The 18,348-nt window shown below is 38.0% G+C and overlaps 1 protein-coding gene across 2 annotated transcripts in view; it reads left to right on the plus strand.

Annotated features, from left to right (window-relative positions):
• The window catches only part of LOC113067199 (growth arrest-specific protein 2), a 35,075-nt gene that overhangs the window by 14,806 nt on the left and 1,921 nt on the right, over nt 1-18,348 (plus strand). For both annotated transcript variants that reach the window (XM_026239506.1, XM_026239505.1), the window contains 4 exons: nt 8,448-8,589; nt 10,503-10,566; nt 10,718-10,904; nt 11,037-11,144. In XM_026239506.1, the coding sequence (XP_026095291.1) occupies nt 8,448-8,589; nt 10,503-10,566; nt 10,718-10,904; nt 11,037-11,144 (501 nt within the window). The remainder of the gene's footprint in view (nt 1-8,447; nt 8,590-10,502; nt 10,567-10,717; nt 10,905-11,036; nt 11,145-18,348) is intronic.

An 18,348-nucleotide genomic window follows, 5' to 3' on the forward strand; every position in this document is an offset into this window, starting at 1 on the left:
AGATTCATGATTCTTCATTGTGCCATGACTTACACATATGAGATCCCTACTGGTGAATTGTGTAATTTACCCAACATATTTCTACCACCACACAGAGTAAACAGTATGTTGTGGCTATTAATTTATAAATATATTCATTCATTCATTCATTCATTCATTTTATTATTATTTATTATTATTATTATTATTATTATTAATATGATCTATATCTATATCTTATCTTGAAAATTATTTATTATATATCATATATTTATTATATATGATTATATATGGTATTTAACAAAGAATAAGGCATAAAAATGTGTCCAAATCTTATAAAAAAACTGCAATTGTATATCTTTTTATTAACCAATTCTAATAAAAATAAATAAATCAAAAGCTCTAAAATGTGAGTTATACTAAAACTAAACCCATAAAACCATTGCCGTTGCTTAAAATAAACAATAAATGAATAAATTAAATTAAATAAATCTCTGGGTTCGATTCACAGGGAACACGTTAGGTAAAAAATGTTAGCCTGAATGCACTGTAAGTCGCTTTGGATAAAAGTGTCTGCTAAGTGCATAAATTATCCAAATCGTGTATAATAAAATGAATTCAAAATATTAGAGGTAGAGGGAGGTGGAATGGAGGTAGACCAGGGGAGGGACGTTGGGCCTGGCCCATGTAGCAGAACATGCAGTGCTGAAGCCCTCCAGGGTGGAGCATGCATAGCTGAAGCCCACCATGGCTGAGCATATTCATGGGTTAGACTAGGCTCTGGAGCAGACTTGTGAACTGGAGTGGATTCTAGAGTGGACTCAGAAGGCTCCCCGACTGGGGTGCGTTCTTGAGTGGACTCTGATAGCTTCTGGATTGGAGCTTGCTCTGGAGAGAGCTCTGAGGCAGCCTCCAAGGGAGGCTGAAGTGAATTTTGAAGTGGCCCATGCCTGGAGAACAGCTATGAGGTGAAAGGCGAAGACAGCGTTCTTGACAGTGGCAGCAGCAGTGAAATCAGGCGGCTCTGTATCGGCCTCCCTTCCTGAGACAAGGAGAGTGGGTGGCTCAGTGATCACTTTCATGGCAGCAGCAGTGAGGGTGGGCTGTTCTGTGGAAGGTTTTTCTGGAGCAGTTAACTCAGGAACCACTAGGACCACCGAAGTCAGGACCAAAGGAGTCAGGTCCTCTTGGATCTTTGGATTAGGGACACCCGGAGTCTCTGTTCCAGGACCACTGGACTTGAGACCCCCACAGTGATGCCAGCTGCTCGCACTGACATTAGAGGTGGGTTCACCAAACTGGAAACTAGTCTCAAATGCCTTGAGCACATCTTAATACCTTCATGCGGCTCGTTCATAATACCCAGAAAAACTTTCATGGTGACGTGACATGACGTGACATACAACCAAGTATGGTGACCCATACTCGGAATTCGTGCTCTGCTTTTACCCATCCAAAGTGCACACACACATCAGTGAACACACACACACACTGTGAACACACACCCGGACTAGTGGGATGCCATTTATGCTGCGGCGCCTGGGGAGCAGTTGGGGTTACGGTGCCTTGCTCAAGGGCACCTCAGTCGTGGTATTGAAGGTGGAGAGAGCAATGTACATGCACTCCCCCAACCTACAATTCCTGCCGGCCCGAGACTCGGACTTACAACCTTTCGATTGCGAGTACGACTCTCCAACCATTAGGCCATGACTTCCCCACATGGTATCCTGGCTGAAAACCCTGGTGTGCCGGCCATGATGGCTGGAGACTCTCGGCTGGAAGCCATTTTGTGATGAGGCTCTGAATTGGTGGCCATGTTGGAATAAGACTCTGGAGTGGCTGCCATGAAGGGAACCGACTCTGGAGTGTCGGCCATGACAGTACAAGACTCTGGAGTGTCGGCCATGACAGTACAAGACTCTGGAGTGTCGGCCATGACAGTACAAGACTCTGGAGTGTCGGCCATGACAGTACAAGACTCTGGAGTGTCGGCCATGACAGTACAAGACTCTGGAGTGTCGGCCATGACAGTACAAGACTCTGGAGTGTCGGCCATGACAGTACAAGACTCTGGAGTGTCGGCCATGACAGTACAAGACTCTGGATTGTCGGCCATGACAGTACAAGACTCTGGAGTGTCGGCCATGACAGTACAAGACTCTGGAGTGTCGGCCATGACAGTACAAGACTCTGGAGTGTCGGCCATGACAGTACAAGACTCTGGATTGTCGGCCATGACAGTACAAGACTCTGGAGTGTCGGCCATGACAGTACAAGACTCTGGATTGTCGGCCATGATGGTACGAGACTCTGGAGTGGCAGCCATCCTGTGGAGGGACACCACATGTGAAGGCACATCTTGCTCCAGGACTGACTGTCTTCCACTGGGCTAGGTGCTCCACAATTGCCTCAAAGGACAGAATCTCCATGTCACTCATCCTCCAACTGCTGATGGGCTCATTAAGGGCATAGCTGAACAGGTCTTTTGAGAGCCACATCATTGTAGTCCAGCCCCTCCACAGCACTCCTGAGCTCCATTGCGAATTCCCTCAAGTCAGTCCCCCATTGGCTGAGGGAACTCAGTGCTGCTACCTTAAGCATGTACTGGAAGAGCGGGATGCAGATAGTGGAGGCTGAAAGATGGAGTGTGCTTGTTCTCTGTTGAGTCTTCAATTTGCTAGTACGTTCTGGCATGGTTCCAATGAGGGATGAAGCGAGGACTCAATTGCAGGATGATGGGCTTATACTAATAGTAAAAACAAAAGCAAACACAAAATACCCCGAAGAGAAAAATCGACAGGCAAGCCAGGCACAAGGCACAACACAGCAGGGCAAGGCAGGAACAGGAAGAGCAAAGTGACAGTGACAGTTTTCTCAAACTGCTAATTTTTTTGCTCTAGCTCCCTTTTCAGAAGTTACTCAAGTGATCGTATTTTATGAATGGCACTATAGACGATGAAGTTTTGGTTCCCTGCTACGGTCGCCTTTGGCTTGCTTAGTTGGGAACACTCCATTTCTGGCAATATTGTTGGCTTGATTGCACAGATAATGAGCTGAATGATGACATCACCGAATCAACAATGAACTGACTTTAACTGAAAAACGGACTGCTTACTATTGTCCTCCTACATTATCGACACACTGTGTTTCCTGTTTAACACTGTAAAGCTGCTTTGACACAGTTTGTATTGTATTGAGTGCTACATGAATAAAGCTGACTTGACTTGACTAGATATGCTAATCATAATGATATATTCTATTTGTTAATGTATATGGTAGTATTGTGACTAAATTAGCCATATATACTCAGTTGCGATTGACAGATATTCCTAGACGCCTGTAGGGTGATCTCATGTGAACGGAACATTAGCACATTTGCACTCTTTCATTATTTTCTGCATTCAGCACATTGCATGTATTTCCACAGCAGTAACATGAATTCATTCAGCATGGCTGCCAAAACCTGTGCGTGTTTTCAAACTAAGATTACAGAATACTGCAGTGTATTGGTTTCAGGTGCTGGTATTGAAAGCATTTCTCTCTCACACAAAGACCTTTGTCTGAAGTCAGGGCCGCTTGCCATTCCCTGCCAAACCTCGGCATTGTGGGATGATGAACTTTGGAAAATCACTGAGCCATTTCATTTTAACAGAGCAGTCTAATGAAAGCTGTGACTTGTTAAGTGTTCAAAAACTCCTCCAGATGGGAAAACCATTAAGATCAGGAGATTTTTTCGATGGTAAATTAAGAAAATATTTCTGCTTGTCTTGGCCAAGAACCACCTATTACAGATACTCAGAATGGGTCTTTCTGTTAGTTATGACTCGCTCCCATTCTAATAGAGTCCCTGAAGGAATTACACAGTAGAATTCATGGCCTGTAGTTTTCAGGACTGGCATATCAAAGTAATCATGACATGTATGCACTTAATATTGCTTACAAATTGGTTAGTGGGGTAAGATGAGTCAGTGTCACCATACTTCATGCTGTGCATATTCTTCTTTGAATGTGGCCATATATATTTGGACTTGTAGTATGAACATTGCATGTTCATTGAATGACTTTTAATTATAATTCCACGTAAAAATGCCACTTTACACTTTACATTGCACAAATGCTGCAGGCCACCCTGTAATACTATACTGTTTCAAACTGTGCATCTGTGTGTGTTAGCATGTCTGCTGTACTAAGTGTTGTATAAAGTACCTGATAGTCATACTCAAGTAAAAGTACAGATATCTTACCAGAAAATGACTTCGGTAGAAGTTGAAGTCACCATTTAGAATAGTCTTAATGTTTGTGATATTTATTGTACTTTAGTATGAAAAGTATTTTTTAAATCTCAAATGCACTTAAGTACTGAAAGTAAAAGTACAAGTAAATGCAAAATGGAAAAGAAGCATATATGTATATATGTTTATATATATATATATACATATATATTTGCTTCTTTGTATGTTCATACACAGCTTGAGTAGCAAGATTATGTTCAGTTTTAACTCCCTTATCTCTTCCATTTTGTATTTTTGGGTAAGAATAAGAAGCACTGTCCGCTGTCATACGTCATTAATCTGTTTGTATCTCCATGTGCATTTAATTAAATATTCTACTTTCATTATTCTCCTGTATCTCCAAATTTAGTTAATTTGATTCCATTTTGTGTCCCATCTGTCATATATCAGTAATCTGTTTGTATCTCCGTGTGCATTTAATTAAATATTCTACATTCTCCTCTATTTCCTGGTTCCTTCCCCAAGCGAAGCGTGACAAGTGTCTTTCATTCCAACATAAGAAAAATATCAAAATACTTTTAGGGTATGAGTCACTTTTAGGGTATGAGTTAAAACACTTTACTCCTATGTTCGTTGATGCATCCCAACAAACGGCACTTTTATGGCTCTTCGGCGCTAACATTTGTACCTTCAGAAGCTACAGCAAGAAAACAGTAATGATGGACCGCAGTTTCTCACTCGGGGCTGTGTATATGCTAATAGGTCAGAGAGCGTTACAAATGGGTGTGACTTTCACCGACTAATAACATCATAGTCTGGAACTGCTTGTGTGGAGAGACTGTTTATGATTTATTGGGATTATAAAACAATGACTGGGTGGATTTTTACCATTATAGGCCGTTGTTTTCACACACTGCATCCACAAAACTGTATTTAAACACCTTATAAAAGTGATTTTTGCATTCTGTGGCACCTTTAATGAGTGAGTCATCGGGATTCAACCGATTCATTCAAACGACTGATTCATTCAGAAACAAAGCATTTGACTGTTTTAATAAATTAATCACTGACTCATTTATTCAGTAAGTAAAAATCGTCCATTAGTTAGCAAAATGGAGCAAAAACAAGCAATATTATGTCTTAAAGTTAACTAGGCCTACATTAAATTATATAAATATAAAAAGCATACATAAGCATTTTTGCTATCTACTGTACAATTTAGAATGCCTGGAATATTGAGTTTTAATAGACTAATAAATCAATAATTTGGTGATAATGTCAAATCATTACAATAACACTTACCATATTATCCCAGACAATGCTGTATTTCGCAAACCCCAGCCTCATTTTTTTTTGCTCATGAGCAAAGTCATGATGCCAGACCACTGATTCATCAAACCTAATTTCCTGCAGTCTGGGTTCTTCTGACTATTTTGTAGTAAGTAACAAATGTACTTGGGGGAAATGTATCGGAGTAAAAGTATACATTTTAATTAGGAAGTCTAAACTTAAAAACGTAAGTAAAGTACAGATACTCCCAAAAATACTTAAGTAGTGTAACAAAGTATTTGACTTCGTTACATTACACCACTGGCTGTACTGTGCGTAAAATGGCTACATTTGTTGGCTGACATACTCGACTGAGGAGGTTGTTTTATGTCATGGCATGTTTCATGCTATTCCAGGGTTCCTGTCACAGAGTTTACTTCTGGGAAACAACCAGTTAGTCTCATTGGAAAGAGATTGAATTTCAAGACTGTTTCATTTCAGTCGATACATTACAATTGTATAGTTCCTTCACAGATCCATTCAAAAATACAATATTGTGAATCATTAACATCTTTAGCTAAAGCGAAACCTCACCATTACTATTTCTAATGATGTCTGTAAATCCCTTAAAATTATGGGTCTGTATATAGAGCTGTATATCATTGACAGGGTGGACTCTCATCTTTAGTGAGTATCCATTTCCACTGCCAAGCTCTGAAATAAACTACCACAATATATCTGTGTTATCTCTTCACTCCACCTCTCAAAATTAACCTATTTACAGTATTTCTTAAATAATTTCTTGCCCTAATTTTCTGTTCTACGCTTTTGTAACTTATCTTGTATATTGCATATTATTTATTCCCTGTCTGCTGTTTAGTTTATGTTGTATACTATCTATTATTTACCGTATGTAAAGTGTCTCTGGGTGTTTGAAAGGCACTATATAAATACAACATACTATTATTACTGTTAATGCCTGCTAACGACCAACAACATCGTGATGGCAGGAGAATCACGGCTTGGCTGATCGCTGTACGTATATGTGTGAAAGCAGCACAGATGTGAGGAATATCTGAGCTTGTTAGTCCTCAGGGATCGAAAAAGAGCTGTTCATTGATCACACAGTCCAGAGGCTAAAGAGACACAATCAAACACATCTACTAACCTCTGAGAGGAAGACGGAGGGTTTGTATGTGGGGGTTTTAAAGGGATAGTCCACAAAAAAAGAAAAAAAAAGAAATACAATTCTGTCATTATTCACTCTTCTGACTTCAGTCAAATAAGCATAGTTCACAATGCCCTTAACATAAACTCAGCTTTCTCCTGAACATGAGTACACAAGTTGGCAAGAAGTGATGGTTTATAGTAAAAAGGTTATTGCTTTGCTTTAGCAGACATTTATTCATCCCCTGGAGTCGTATGGATTACTGTCGCGATGGCTGTATATATATATATATATATATATATATATATATATATATATATATATATATATATATATATATATATATATATATATATATATATTTAATTTTTGCATTAGCTTAAGTCTAAATTTCCAAAAATGGAGCACATATCTAGGGACTACTACGTTCTTCCAGCTGGACCTCATCTAACCTTCCCCAGTGTCTTATATGAAAATATACAATGAGTGAATCTCCCACTGAGATTCATATGTGTTATTTGACCACCACCAGCTCCTAATGCATGCATTTATCTATCAGTGTAATGCTCCTTATTGATTATTTATACGAGATAGGGGGACTGTGTTTGTGAAAACATATGCAATAATGAAAGCTTGGAAAGCGATCCGGACCCCCGCTGGGGGAAGGAGTTAGACGGAGAGTAAGAGAGAGACTGACAGAAAACAAGAGATCACGTACTTCTTTAATGTTAGTGGGTGACGTCTTCCAGCTAAAGCATGAAGAGAAACTGGTGGGAAAGGAAAACTGTACTGAGTTGTAGGGAAAACTGAGTGAGAAAGGAAATGGAGGGGGAGAGATGGGGAAGGGGATTTCTAAAACTTCTCTAAAACCCCCAAATCCATGGCCAGTAACATTCTGTCCTGATTTATTTGGCCAGTTTTAACCAAAAGTCCCCTTTACCCCCTCAACCTTGTGGTTTTGTCTTCACATGTGATCAGATTCTCTGGTTTACTGTGCATTAATACAAATCAAGACTTAGTGAGCTGCCTGGACAGCATTTTGAAGGAATAGTTTAGGGAACAGTTCTCACTATTGCTTATTAGCATGCATATTACTAGCGTATTGCTTGTTTAATAGCACGTATAAAGCACATATTAATGGTTTATAACAGATTACATTTTAATTATTATAGCTTAGAAAGTGGCTGACTCTGGATAGCAAGGTAGTTAACTATATGTTGGAAAGGTTAGAAGAGTTAGGCCAGAATCAAATTATGTTTGCGTGTTAGCCTCTTGCGTCAGTTTCTCCGTTACACTCATGTCCCTAAACCTCAATCCCATCCGGGTCACGGCACCACTATAACCCCTTTGTTTACACAAGTGCTTGACATTTGCATTTGGTGGCTTCTAGCAATGCAAGATTAACTTCATGTATCATTGCATTGCCGAATGTGTTTGCCATTGCAAGTATGTGCGCAGACCAAGCTGCATTTGCATACTTGCATTAATTGGTTAGTTAACCCAGAAACTGTATCAAGATTTACTCACCCTCATGTCATTCCAAATTCGTAAGATTTTTAATATTCAGTCATCAGTTATGCCCATTCTCTGAAAGTACACACAACCACACATCAAAAAGCACATTAATCCTCATGAACAGATGACAGAATTTACATTCTTGAGTGAACTGTCTCTTAATGTTTCTGGCTTTAGTTTGTTTGGCGTGTTTAGACTTCGCTACCCTTCTCTTCAGAGACATTTTAAATGCAAATGTCTGTCTACCATGGCACTGAGTAACACAGGCAAATTCTCTCTTTCAGTCGATCCCCAGCCGCAGGATTCCCTGCCGAGCCAGTGCTGCGTCCGGTTCTTTTTTCGCCAGGGACAACACGGCCAACTTCCTGTCATGGTGTCGAGAGGTGGGCGTGGACGACACCTGTCTGTTTGAGTCCGATGGGCTTGGTGAGTCTTTTAAACAAATCCAGCTCTGACACAAAAGAGTTATGAGTAAACAGTTGTTGGATTTTATTCACATGGAATCATCCGCTGCTCAGTGAGAGGACTTAAAGCCTGATTTACTGCAAATACTGCAGTTCTGTGTTTTTAGAGTAAATGCAGTGAGAGAGAGAGAGTGTGGGACCCGCACTAATCATCAGATACAAAAACAAAATTAAATTAATTTAGGGCCTTTAGGAGATACTGCATCCAAATCAGCTTGAAAAGGTGGATTGTGCCACAGTTAATGTGCATTTGAACATATGTGATTTTTAGCAAAATACAATTCATTCACTTGTTTTCTCAATGAATTGATTACAAATGCATATTCATTGATCTTGAAACATGGATTTTTGAATCGTGAATTGCTTGTTTTGATCAAGAATCAATTTAAAATGTTAAAAAACAATGAATTGCAATTTGGTAAATTATCATTCAATATTTTAAAATGTTTAAACATTAAATTACTTGTCTGTGCAAATTATAGGAGACAGTGTGATTATTTACATAATCATAATAATGCATAAATGATTGCATTAATATAATTTAATACTTTTTTCAGATTGTTTAAAATGTGGAATTGATATTATACAATTATTGACATTGATATTATAGTGGAAATAAAAAAAAAATGTTAGACAACAAATTAAGAACAAAAGGTAGGCATTGTTCATAGACATATTAAATCAGTGAGAGTGTGAAGTGTTTAATGGCCAACATGGGATTCTCTAAAAGTCAATGCGGCCATAAACACAAATTCATTGAAGGATACTTCTGTAACATACAAACAGTGAAGGCTCCAGGTAGATTGTTGCACAGCTTCTGCTTCTTTATGCTTTGCTGTTCAAGACAGCTGGAGAGAATAACAAGTCTGCTGAAAGCACAGAAAGACGGGCTCGGGCCATCAGGGAGTACAGCAGGGCAGCACAGCTGAGTTTTCTGAACGCAGAAACAATCGATTCTCTCCCTCTGGAGTAACCCACAATAGAAAGTGCGCGTGAGTGTGTTTTTAGCTGTGGTGAAATGTGTTGTATTATCTGTAAGAAACCCAAGCCAGAAGAGCTGCCCTAACATCACTTTCATTTGAATATTCATAATAACCTGCTTGGACGCCCGTGAGATTTGACATGCAAACGTGCAAGAAGAGATTTATCACGTGTGTGGTGTGTTGTGCTGTAGATCTGTTCTACACACCAAAATAAAAACTGGTTGATCATCAAATTAGCACATCTGAATGGTGTGTGTTAAAAGATGGCTTATTTAACCAAATGTTAACTGAAAAAAACCTCTGAAAGAGATTCTTTGTTAATTTTTCTCCCTTTTCCCTCTTTAGAAATAGCTAAATGAACACATGGATGCGTTATGCTCAGGTGGGATGCTCTGAGGCTGGATGTGGAGATGATAGATTTCATGCATGTTGTGTTGTGTTGCCATCACTCAACTCACTGTTGAAAAAGAAAAAAAACAGCATGTGTTGGTTAGGTATGTGTTGAAGCATGGCAGCTGGTTTAAGATGCTCCTTAACTGGTCATGAGCTGGTCGAGCAACTAGCTCCTGCTCACGACCGACTTAAACCAGCTCAAACCTAACCATACCACACCTGCATAAGCTTTTTTTTTTTTTTCAACAGGGCTCCACTGGATCATGGGAAATGTAGTTTGTATGCTTCACAATGCCATATGAGACGCATGTGTAGTTCAGTCACTGTTTGCTGAGAGACCATTATCCATCAGTGAATTATGTGTGTGTCATTCTGCGGTCTCTCGGGTTCATCATTCAACCACACGGATGCTTTTCTGTACTTCTTTGATTTGTACAGTATATCAGCTAGCACAAGATGCCAAAGCTAATGTTGTTTTTTTGCATGTATGTTCTTCTAGTTTTACACAAACAGCCAAGAGAGGTTTGTCTATGTCTGCTGGAGCTGGGAAGAATAGCATCCCGGTAAATATGAGTCAAGGTTATCTCTACAGTTCTTTCAGCTTCACAGAAAATGGCTTGTCAAGAAGTATTCTGTTATTATTATGTATTTGTTATATTTAAATCAGCATTTTGTTGATTTGATATGAAGTGTGAATGGTCACTGTTGTGTCAGATATAAGGTGGAGCCACCTGGACTTATAAAGCTGGAGAAAGAGATCGAACAGGAAGAGAAGACGCCTGAAGCTCCGCTCTCACCCGCTCCTCCCACTTCTCAATCTCCATCTGCTTCTCCATCCATCTCTCCATTCAACAAGACCAACTCCAGCAAGAAAAGCACCGGCAAGCTCCTGGATGAGGCTGTGAGGAACATCTCCTCTCTCTCGTATCACTCTTGTCATCTGGGACACAGTAACGTTTAGACTGACAGATGTTTATGTCCTCTATCATGAGCATTTAATCATTTCTGTCTATTTACGTGTGACGTGTTCCAGGTGAAGCACATTTCTGAAGATCCACCCTGCAAGTGCCCAAATAAGTTCTGCATAGAGCGACAATCACAGGGCCGTTACCGTGTTGGAGAGAAAATGCTTTTCATCAGAGTGAGTATAAAACACACAGCACATAACCCTAGTCCGGCTAGATTTACAAATCAGGCTCATTGGAAACACATATCTCTGAAAAAAGGTTCCTCTACATATTTTTCATATCATTTTCCTCGACACACTGTACATTTCATATCTTTTTCATGTCATGTGTGATTTTCTCGCACTATTGGCTAGGTTTAAGAGTTTAGAGTAGGTGGTAAACTAATTTCAAATGCAACAGAGCATTAACCTTTTAGTGCCACTTACCGGACATTTCATTTCCAATCTACTATGATACATACAACAACCAGTGTAATAAAACTGTTTAACTGTATGACTGTTTTGAGCAAAACTGAACACAGTGTTTAGCGCCAGTCACTTCATGCGACTCATCTGAAACATATTTCATAGGCAACAAATCTGCACGCCACAAAAACAGCATCCCTCGCAAGTGATTCCAGTGAAGTTAGCATGTTGCTAAATGCATTGCTGCATTATCATTTTGCCAAAAGAAGATGTCAGAAGAACCACAGTGCTGCTTACTTTGTGTCAGGAAGCACCCAGGATCTCTTTTCTTATTTCTAGATTCATTAACTGCTGTGTGATCGCTTTCATTAGTCAGTTAAATGGCTTTAAGGCATCCCATAATAGACTAACTGTCCAAGACTGAGCAGTGAGGTGGGCCTGGTGACCATGGAAACCTGTTACTTGGCAACACAGGACTAAAGGATGCTGTAGATGGGAGTTATCCTCGTGGTGTATCTGTGTGTGATCAGTTGTGTTGTATTACCCTGCTCTGAGTGATGACATCACTCCCGTCATTCACAGCTCATTAGAAAGAGTGTTTAGTGAGCGTTCGCACTCAATAAATAAGAGATGAAGACTGGAATTGTGACCGAGTCTTAGAAAAATCTAGTTGGCTGGTAAATGTTTAGTGAAATGTAGATGCCACAATTTTAAGAGTTTTGGATTTTTTTTTTTTTTTTTTTTTTTTATTAAAATGTAATTCTAACATCTATTATAGCACATCTGATCTCAATATGTTTTTGGAAAACGGTTTGCTCGTGTCTTGCACTGTGGAAGGAAAATTAATGGAAAAATCAATGGTTGTAAAGAAAACCATTTGAACACTAAATCAATTGTTGTATAATAACTTGACCAACTTGAAAAAAAAAAAAAAAAAACTGTTGCATTGCACTGTTGCATTATTCAACCCCCTTGACTTGCTAGACAATTTGCTGTGGAGGATAACATTTTTTGAAATCAATTCAACAAATGCATCAGTAAAGTATTAGAGAAAGTTTGTTAATACACTTTTGAGTGATTCTGAGAATGGAACATTGATGAATCATGTTAAATTTTGAATTGGCTCTAAACATTCATGTTCAAAATTATTCAACCCCCTTTGTGCAGAATCTTTTATTCTTTAAAATCATCAATAAATGCTGTCTGTAAGTGTTTAGAAGCTTCTGTCACCTCTCTACTACAATCTTGACCCATTCCTTGCATGAAAAAACTTTCAGATCACTGATAATCTTTGGTTTTCACATTGCCACTGCTTTCTTCAAATTCAACCAGATATTTGAAATGAGAATTAAGCCTGGAGACTGAACACGTCACTCAAGTACATTCTATGACTGATCCCTGAACCAAGCAGAAGTAGATTTGGATGTGTACTTTGGGATGACTGTCCTGCAGGAAAGTCCATCGATCATCAGCTTCAGTTTTTGCACCAAAGGCATCACAATTCTTGTCAAAATGAGCTAATACTTCAAAGAATCCATGATGTCCTTCATACAGTTGTGATTTCCACTTCCTGCTACAGTAAAGAAACCCCATATCAGGACTGATCCACCTCCAAGTTTGAGGATGGAGATGGTGTTCTTCTGCTTATGAGCTTTGGCTGTTTTGCAGCAAACATAACGCTGATCCATGGATCCAAAAAGTTGCAGTTTGGTCACATCACCCCATAAAACATTCCTCCACAGGTCTACACAAATAAATTTTATCAAGTTCAAGTCTGCCTTTTGTTCTTCTTGATCAAGAGCGGTATTCTGCAAGATGTCTCAACATGAAGGCCATACTTGTCTAGTGATATTCTTAAACACTGCTTTGAAATGGCTTTCCTCCTTTCATCGGGTCTCAAAAGTCTTTGGCTGTACATTGCAGGTTTTTCTCAGTTGCTCTGATTAAACGTATTTATGATATTGTGCTTTTTCTTCAACACCCTCAAAGGTTTTCTTGTAAAACACACTTTAAACTTAGGGAATAAGGCTGAGAGCTGTGTCTCTAGGAACTTTCAATGTCTTGGAAATCTTCATATAGCCTTAGCCTTTCTAAAGTACTACAATATTTATTGTCTTTAGCTTTTATGAGATCTCTGTTGACATTTGTGCTACTCAACTTCAACACATGCATGGGCTAACTGTATGTGTAACAGTTTAATTGTGTTTTGAGACTGTTTAATTCCCCACCATGCAAATAAGTGATTTAAAAACAGCAATGTTGAATAGGGGTTGAATAATTATGACATAGCAGTATTATTAAAAAATCTTATAATTCAAATATATTGCATTATATATTGACAAAATCACTTTTAATATGCCAGTGAACTGTTATAGATGCAAGTTTTATTATATCCTGGATCTTCAGAAAAGCTTGTATTTGTAAAGTACTGCAGTCTCTAGGGGGTTGAATAATTTTGAACACAACTGTAGTTTACTCAAAAAATGTAATTTGCTGAATATACTTACCCTTAACCCATGTGAGATGTACTGTAGATGAGTTTAGTTTTTTCATCTGAACATATTTGGAAAAATTAAGCTTTATGTCCCTTGCTTACCAATTAAGTGAATGGGTGCCGTCAGATTGAGAGTCCAAACAGCTGTTAAAAACATCACAATAATCCACAACACTACTCCAGTTGATTAAATACTATCTCTGAAGTTAAGTGAATAGCTGTTTTAAAAGTGAAAAGTCAAAATCCACCCACATATTTGTTCCGAGCTGTTTTGGTTTGGCTTGTTACCTGGGTTTGATCTGTGCATATTTCTCTCCTGATGCAGACCAGATGACTTGTTCACTGGGGGAAGCAATATTATAGATAGAGGACTTTTATATTTTAACTGAAAGCAACAGTTTGAAGTTAAAGCATCTTGATGGATTTGTTTCTTTGGGCTGGAGTGGTGTGGATTACTTGTGCATTATTGTGATGTTTTTATCAGCTGTTTGGACTCTCGTTCTGACGGCACCCATCCACTGCAGAGCATCCACTAGTAAACAAGTGATGTAATGCTAAAAATAGTTTTTCATTCAAATAAAAATGGTAACATTTTAATGTGAAGTAGTTACACTTTACATTTACTTATTAATAACAGTAAAATAAATGATTATATGCAGCTAACCATAAACCAAACCTGTAAACTGTAATCTTAACCCTATAGTTAGCACATTAAGTTAATTAATATTGCTCAGTATTGATTTGTGCAACACTGTAACAGTCACCTTTAAAAAGTGTTAATATTCAAATGTTTTTACCTTTGTCCCAGACTTTCATAAAAAAAGGAAATTAAGTTTATAAATTCTATTATTATTATTATAACTATGATAACTAAGAAAATGGCAATAAACGTATATAATAAACATATTGTTGTTATTATTATTATTATTATTTTTCCTGCTACAAGGATGTTTGTAATGAAACTTGAATCTCAGGATGTTTGGAGCTTGAAATGTTGTCCACTGTTAGACATTCATAGCGGACAAATTAAATATATCTATTTTCTCTCTCCATGAACTCAGTAATTTGATTCAATCAGCTTTCATCTGTCTGCGCCTCATAATTACACAATAAACATAATTCTTTTATGTATATTTTCTTCAAGTTTAAATGTCAGAGCTTGGCTCTCATTTAAAACACTGACTGCAGTGATTCATCATGTTAAACCACTGCAGCTGATATTAATCCAGTCACTGTGGAGAATCCCATCAGTCAGGGCTGGTTTAATAGCTCTCTCACTGAGAAATCAAATCACTGCTGCCCCCTATAGAGGGAAACCAACACATCTCATTGTTTCTGCACCTCACTGCATGGCACATTCAAAAAGCTCCTACCCATCCTGGGTTACCAACAACCATGCAATTTATCTGTCAAGAAAGAAAATTAAATGGAATTATATTTTAAATCAAATTAGACAGATGCCAACGTGGGCAAGTTACATGACACCCTCATTCTCAAAAACAATGAGCAGAACTATACGCAGTAAAGAAATCAGAGCACATTACATACTGAAGTATGTTTTGTGAATTATTGCCTGCTGAGAGGAGGAAAAATCAAGAGAGACTGACCAAACACTCAAACTCAAACTTATGCAGTTCTGGGTCATATTAATAAATAACGTTTGACTTCCAAAAGGATATTTTTGGCACTGTTTTGCTGCCTCTTTATGTCTGTGTAAAAGTCTTGAAGGCGAACCAGTCGGGAATTAAACACAGCTTTAGTGTTTCAACAGCTCCATTATTAATCCACACCTTTACATGTAATTGGTTACAAAATGTTTATTTAAATAAACACAGCGGTCCTGTTGTTCCTCTCTATCCCTCTTATGACTTAAGTTACTAAAATCATATTTTCTGACAGAACGAATCCAACTGTCTTAAAGCGTGTTGCCCAGCAACCAAGGCCAGGTGAAGCAAATCTGCTTTCTCTTGTTGGTTTTCGAGTGAAATAAGCGAACGAGTTTGTCTCAAGGACACATTCCTTTTGTGTTTGTCTCTGAAAGACCTTCCTGTTGAAATACCCATCAGATTCCCCAGATGGTTTACTATAGACGTGTTTTCATTCAGCTCTCCTCTAAATACACGGCGTGCTTCAGTGTGTGTGGTTTAACCTGCTGAACTTTGGTGCTCCTGAAAGAAATTGATTGTGTGTGTGCTCCCTTCTTCTCTGTGATAACCTTCAACATCACAGACCTGAGCTGCTTTATAAGTGTGTGTGTGTGGCGTGTTCATATAGGGTCCTGTGGTGACTTGTAGAGTCTGATTGCTGATATATTTGTGGCTCCGGTGCCTGAGGGGCACACAGACGCCCATCTGGAGAGACTGACCTGTGAATGTCCCTCTGTCAGCCTTATGCATCTTTAATATCATTCCCCTGAAGGGTTAATATGAGCTGCGGCTCACTGTTTTTGTTTAGTCATTTTCCCCGTCCTCACAGATCTGTTTTTGAGCGTGTGTCTGGAGGTTATGGCTTGTTCAGCTCTTTCAGGTTTCAGTGTGTTGTCAGAGTGACATTTTTTATTTATTTATTTCTCTCCCTTTCTGAAAGCTCGTTTAGCAGCGTGTGTGTTCAAGGCCGCAGAGACGGAGGTTTTAATAGAAGGATGAATCACAGCAGAATTACTCCAGTGGTATTTTTCATTGGACTGTGATTAGCTATTATTATGGGATGGGGTTTTGTGTTTGGTGTATTCTTCCGAGCTTTCTGTGTGTGCCTTTGTTATTGGTTGGTGAAACAGGAAAATAAATCAATCAATTTAGTAAAATGTATAATTTATCTGTGCATTAAAATTGTGTTGTAAATATAAATCCAAACCAAAGATTCAACATTAAACTCAATAGATTATGTCAGGCTCATATTTCACCTCAAAATATTTTGTATAAAGGAAATTAATCCTATTTTAGGGCAATCAAGAATATAATCAAATGGAACTTTTTTTAGTAGAGTTGCATAATTGGAATAATACGATTAAGAATAATGTTTTTCTGTTTATTAAGGAAATATGATATTCATATTAAAATATGACCCTGACATTCATGCACATGCGCGCGCACACACACACACACACGCACACATTTATGGTTACTAAAGATATCTCAATGTGAACATGGGTTAGTAAATATATTTGATACTAAGTTACTACACTCTTTCTACTACAGTGTTTTTTTTTTTTTTTTTTTGGATATGGCATAAAATAACCATTTTATTCTACATTAAGCAAGGGGACCCCTCATGGCACTAATAGTTAATAAACAAATATTTCATACATCCACACCACAAGATGTCAGTATAGAGAATAAGACAACTGTCAGGGAAGACAAAGGATATATATATATATATATATATATATATATATATATATATATATATATATATATATTATTATTATTATTATTATTTTTTTTTTTTTTTTCAGGTGCAAGGGCCAAGTGAATTCACAGACATTTTGTAAGATTAGTCAGTCAGCAGACGGTAGAAGATGAAATCCCTGAGTGATTAACAAGTGATTCAATGAATCATTAATTCAGATGATTCATTCAAATCAGATGATTCATTTAAGGAACAAAGCAAGTGTCTGTCATAATGAATGGATAATTGAATCATTGACTCGTTTAAAAACACATCTGTTCAGGAACAAAGCGTGCAAATGTTCAGACAATATCTAAAATGTAATTCACTCAGTATTAACTTGTGTTGAACTGTTGAATAAAATTAATATCACAAGATGCAATGCTAATGTGCTAATATTTAGGAAAACATCACTCTTGCTTGTGTGATATTACTTAAGTATATCATATCTTATAAATACTTTATAAAACATCCATACAGGGATATTTTTTACTTACATAACTTGAATTATATAATACATTAAATTGCATTAATATTGTATCAGAGACAATAAATATTGCACACTCCTAACTGGACGGTCTGGTTTTCAGTCAAATCTTGCCATTTTGTCCCGCACGCATCAGATGGTCCCTGAACAGACTATAATGGTCCATGAATACACTATCTGATACTAGTAAAACATAAACAAAAAATTACTTAGCGCAATTTAAAAGGGCTTATTTCCTGTATAAATGTGAATAATTCTTTTGGTGAAGAAACCATCTTGATCAGATAATCTGAGGTAATAACAGATGTTGTGACAAGGCAGTGAAGGCACTGAATTTTGACCTCTGGGGAATGTAGACACCTGAAAAAAATAATTTACAGGAAATACAGCCTCTCTTCTCACGACTCACACAACTCTCTGCCTAGAGGGAGTTCCACAGTGGGAACCGCAGGTGACAGATAGCTAATAAAAGGGTGTCATTATGGCACCGGAGCTGTTAAAAGAGTTTGATGGAGGATGGTTAAAAGAGTTTGGCCAAATGAGCTTTCATGAATGCCAGGATTAGACACACTATGCAGATGCAAATGCTTAGCCAATGCATTGCA

Source organism: Carassius auratus, chromosome 50, assembly GCF_003368295.1.
Source record: "Carassius auratus strain Wakin chromosome 50, ASM336829v1, whole genome shotgun sequence".
Classification (NCBI taxonomy): Eukaryota; Metazoa; Chordata; class Actinopteri; order Cypriniformes; family Cyprinidae; genus Carassius; species Carassius auratus.